Raw genomic sequence first — 5,037 nt, 5'->3', positions numbered from 1 at the left:
GGTTCTCATTTCTTTTGCACAGAATATCTGTAATTGTATATGTCCACTTACGTTCAGTACTCCTCTTCAGATCGGAAGTATAGGCACGATCGAGCGATAGCGTAATGCAGACTATGCTCGGCCTTCAAATGTGCATATACTTCGATAAGTTCCCTACTATTCGACGATACTATCTGCATCATCGTACAGATGTCAACAGTGAAGGCGTGACTATAAAGCCCCATCGGGAAACAGCCACTCCAACAAAGCGGCGACCAAGTATCTTCCCACAGTTTATTCTATTTGAAATTGCTACCGACTGTCTAAGAAAGAGACCGAACTGTCTGTCGGCCATATTTCTATTCCACTGTGATATTACTGACGCACAGAGAATTGCACTCATTCGGAGTGTCACCGAAGATGCGGTCAGTCTTAAAGCATTCGTCTTAAGACTGCCAAGTGTTCTAGAGCTCCTCCCTAGGAAGTTCACCATCCTTGCCATCCCAGGCATCGGCAATAGCAATTGTAGGTACCTACATTGACAAAAAAATTCGGACACGCCGCATTTAGAAATGACATTCGCGGCTCTTAATTGTATTAATTCATGGCAGTTCTTGTGATACACTTAAACTTGCTCTTCCCTGCTATAGGTAGGGATGTGTATAGGAAAAAATGTATGCCAAACACATTCAACTGTAACCCCCACCGCATGCGAGTGATATTTACACACACACATACACAGAAACACAAAAGCAGTGATAGAATATTGCCATAATAATGGAACAGTTCCCCAACACATTGCAACTATACTATCAGGCCTTGTAAGTACACAGTGAAAGGCCTACCTGGCGAAGCGGGCCTAGATGCTCCTTGCCAGTCATGAGGTTGTTCAAGAAGCTCTTGACGTGCTCCAGATCGACAGCCATACGCATGTTGGAGTATTTCTCCTTGCTCAGACTCACAGCCGCCACAGCGGGGTAACCTGCGCCACCGATGTTGAGGCGTTCTTCCAGGTCAGCCTGCTTGCCGGGCTCAGTCCATAGCTATTTGGGTGTTGGAATGCAAATAATGTAATGAGTATCAGGCAGAATGCAAGGCTTGCGGGAAGATTACATAACGCAAGAATTGAGGAGTGTGTATGAGATATAATGAATACCATGCATATGATGACGATGAAGGATACAAGGGTCGCTAAAATGAGAACAAACTATAAAACTCAAAATGTGTTTCGTTCCGCGGCGGATCATTATTGCACCGCCACTTGCTTTGAGGACCCACTTACATAACACATCCTAAGCACATGTGAAAGCGATAGCAGTTACCACTATCACATTCCTATAGATATATATATATATATATATATATATATATAAGCGATGGAATGATCGAGAAATTACACGTGTCACAAGTAAGTGTTTACACTGCCACACCAGTATACGATCAACGCGACAAGGAGGAAGCACCGAGTGCTCAGCAAAACAGAGCAGCACGGCTTCCGCACAGTAGATTGCCCTCCTATACCCAGTTGCATGAACCAATCCCATAGGCTATCATTCATGAGGAACCCCCTCAACGCACGCGTGTACGTACACACAGTACATTCCATACAACTTCAACGTATCAGCGTGAGTAAGAAATGCGACTACACCCAGCAAGGGCAAGTGCATGGTATTGACTGGGCAGACGTACCCACTTGAAGGGTTGGCTCTTGAGGGCTTTGGCAGCCTGCTTGAGCATCTTGATGTACTCATTGCGTTCATTTGCGCTTGAATCCAGAATGTGGGGCAGCACCGTGACGACGCAGATGCTTTTGCCACCGCATTGTTCCTCCCAAATCTAGGTAACGTGCAGGGGATTGAGGAGAAGAACGACACAGAGAGTTGAAATGACGAGGCACAGGCTAATGTGTGACATACCAAATAGATAGCAGGCGCAAATCACCGAGCATACGCTTGCTCAGAGACTTCAGGCAATCTACCATACCTCTATGAATACACACAGCTAAGACCTCTGAGCCTAACATTTGCGCAAATAACTCATACACACGCGGTGATAGATATATACACTTCTTAACACATTCTATGTACACTCCTTGACACATTCTATATACACTCCTTAACACATTCTATGTACACTCCTTGACACATATTATATTCACTCCTTGTCACATTCCATGTACACTCCTTGACAAATTCTGTGTACACTTCTTAACACATTCTACACGCACTACTTGTCACATATTATATTCACTCCTAGTCACATTCACGAACAAGCACACGTGCAATGTCACACGAACACGCTCAAACGAACGATGTCACACACACAACCCCCGAACCCTACCTTGGCATCCGTCAATTCGTACACCTTAGGCGCAGGGGCAGCTCTAATGGCCAGATCCTTTGCATACGCAACAATGCCATCAGCCTCACGAGGTCCGTTGTAGTCACTGGGCTTGCTCTTGTTCTTGCCGAAGACCTTGATGGTGGGATAGCCCTTGATTTGATATCTGAGTATAAAACACCGGTGATGGCCAGGATGTGAGTATATGATATAGGGAGCTCTCTCGATAGTATAACAGGTGCAGACCACTATTGATTGTGATTGATTGTAAATACCGCATGACAGGACGGGAAGCCATCCGAAAGATAATGAGAACCATACAGGAAGCAGTTGAATTGGGCCCATCTATAGGCGAACAGGCACATGGGTGTACACACAGCACCAGACAGCTTGCTATTCACATATTTATCCAAATACATATACACACGCATACACCTCCATATACACACGCAAATACGTACATATACACACGCACACCTTCCGGCAATCTGCTGTTCCACGGTGGCATCTACTACACCCAGCTTGACGTTGGGCGTGTTCTTGAGCTCAGCCGCTGCCTGTCGCCATTGCGGCTCGAGATTCTTGCAGTGGCCACACCTAAAGCGAGAGGATAGGGGCGCCTTACGGTCAAACATAAACCAGGTTCTAAACCCAATCTCGATATAATAGATGACATTACTAAGCGGCAGAAGCTCAGGAACACCCCACACAATAAGTCCACACTACTTAACAGAAGAAGATGCATACAACACAAACCATTATATACAGGTACACACACATATATTCTCAGTATATAAACGAGGGATGTACCTCAAGCAAATACCGGTCGCCATAAAACGTCGAAAAACAAGAACACTCATGCCAAACTCAACGAGACAACCACACACAACTCAACCCGTACCATGGCGCCATGAACTCAACCAGCCACGTGTCTGAGCTTTTCATGACAGTCTCCTCAAAGTTTGCATCCGTCAGCTGTACAGGCTTGCCCGCTGCGCCACCGCCGCTACCCTTAGATCCGGATTTAGACCCCCCACTCGACGAGCTTTTGCCCCCGATACGGTCCTTAACCACTGTGTTGACCTCCTTGAGCACGGCTTTGGCCATGGAGGCGGCGTCGCGTGCCTGGTTGTAGTCGGTGGGTTTCTGCTTGTCTGCACCGAATAGCTGAGAATCCATTTAATTAGAATTGGTTAGTAACGTTCCCGGAATGTAAACCACCGCGCGCCATAGTCGTAACAAACACCTATGGATAAACGTATACGCATACGTGTTTGGATATGTGCCTGTCTGTACGTACATTCGTATGTGACAACGACGGCTGGAAGCACAAATGGGCGGGACACCATCAATCTATCTCTGGAGTGAGCATCATCTACAAGACTTAACTACAGTATAGTACAAAAGCATCTGGACCTCTAACTATACCGAATAGGAGTCAGAAACCAGCAATCCAATTCTACAATATGAACCCCCTGGGCTACGCCTCCTGCTTATCATTGAAACACCACCAACTATATGTGTGTAGTGCGGGCTTTACTATAATAAAAGTAATAGAGCGGTCGATGTGCCGGTCTAATCTCGCTCAATATATATATATATATATAGATATATTTATAATATTTTCCCGAAATACGCAGTGAGACTTATCAAACATTCTGTACATACCTTGATCGTCGGAAAGCCCTGTACATCGTATTTCTGTCCCAGGGATTTATACTGATCTGCATCCACAGCCGCCACACGCGCCACTCCTTTCAGCATCTTGGCTGTCTTCTCATACTCGGGTGTCAGGTTTTTACAGTGACCACACCTACACACACACGCCAGTTAGTGGGATGTAGTTGTGGTTAGTCGGTGAGTGCGATAAGGGATAGGAAAGATACAAGCATGCAGGGACGACTTATAGAATATACTTCCACTGTCTCATGCTGCTAGATGTGGTAGATCAAGCACGTGCGTACAAATAAATACACACAACAATATATATATATATATATATAAATGCATATATGCAATGTATATAGTATGTCTATACAGCTGAATGAACAAGATAACCTCTGGCTAGATACATAAGTACACAAAATCACATACATGCACTTGTCTATACCAAACCGATTTCCAACTAACACACATACATATACGTAGCTTTGATTGTATCTCCACATACCATGGAGCATAGAATTCCACTAGTACCACACTATCTGACTTGATGACCTTTGCGTCGAAGTTTGATTCGGTGAGAGAAACCACACTTGAGCCACTCTCATAGAACGCGCACACGTTTCCAATGGCGGCCAGAAGACCCAACGAAGTGGCTGTAGGGAAGCCAATAATCGGCTGTGTGAGATAGTCATTTTGGCAAAACAACAGTAGAAGAAGTACGTTATATGCACGCAAGATATATGTTGTTCTACAGACACCAGTCATACCCCCCCCCGGGGTTGGATGATGAACATGACATCCATGTATATTATATATGCAGATGTGCATCCGTAAGAATGTGCACTGGGACACAATCATCACCTGTGCGAGTAAGCAGCTCTTGCTTTGCATATGCAAGTAAATTATAAATTATAAATTATAAATTATAATATATGTATATATATATATATATGTATATATATGTATATATATTTATATATATAAACTACACACACATATATATATATACATATATATATATATATATATATATATAGTAGTAGTATATTATTA

At 44.0% G+C, this 5,037-nt stretch overlaps 1 protein-coding gene across 1 annotated transcript in view; it reads right to left on the bottom strand.

Moving 5' to 3' along the window:
• SARC_06139 (hypothetical protein) overlaps positions 1–5,037 on the bottom strand; it is a 5,845-nt gene continuing 808 nt past the window's right edge. Inside the window, exons 2-9 of the mRNA XM_014299976.1 lie at positions 4,490–4,637; positions 3,988–4,132; positions 3,221–3,486; positions 2,797–2,916; positions 2,320–2,485; positions 1,669–1,815; positions 825–1,022; positions 1–512 (exon numbers count right to left, since the gene is read on the bottom strand). Coding sequence (XP_014155451.1) covers positions 444–512; positions 825–1,022; positions 1,669–1,815; positions 2,320–2,485; positions 2,797–2,916; positions 3,221–3,486; positions 3,988–4,132; positions 4,490–4,637 — 1,259 coding nt within the window. The 3' untranslated portion in view covers positions 1–443. The remainder of the gene's footprint in view (positions 513–824; positions 1,023–1,668; positions 1,816–2,319; positions 2,486–2,796; positions 2,917–3,220; positions 3,487–3,987; positions 4,133–4,489; positions 4,638–5,037) is intronic.

This window comes from Sphaeroforma arctica (genome assembly GCF_001186125.1).
Source record: "Sphaeroforma arctica JP610 unplaced genomic scaffold supercont1.426, whole genome shotgun sequence".
Taxonomy (NCBI): domain Eukaryota; class Ichthyosporea; order Ichthyophonida; genus Sphaeroforma; species Sphaeroforma arctica.
This window is presented reverse-complemented; position numbering and strand designations above follow the sequence as displayed.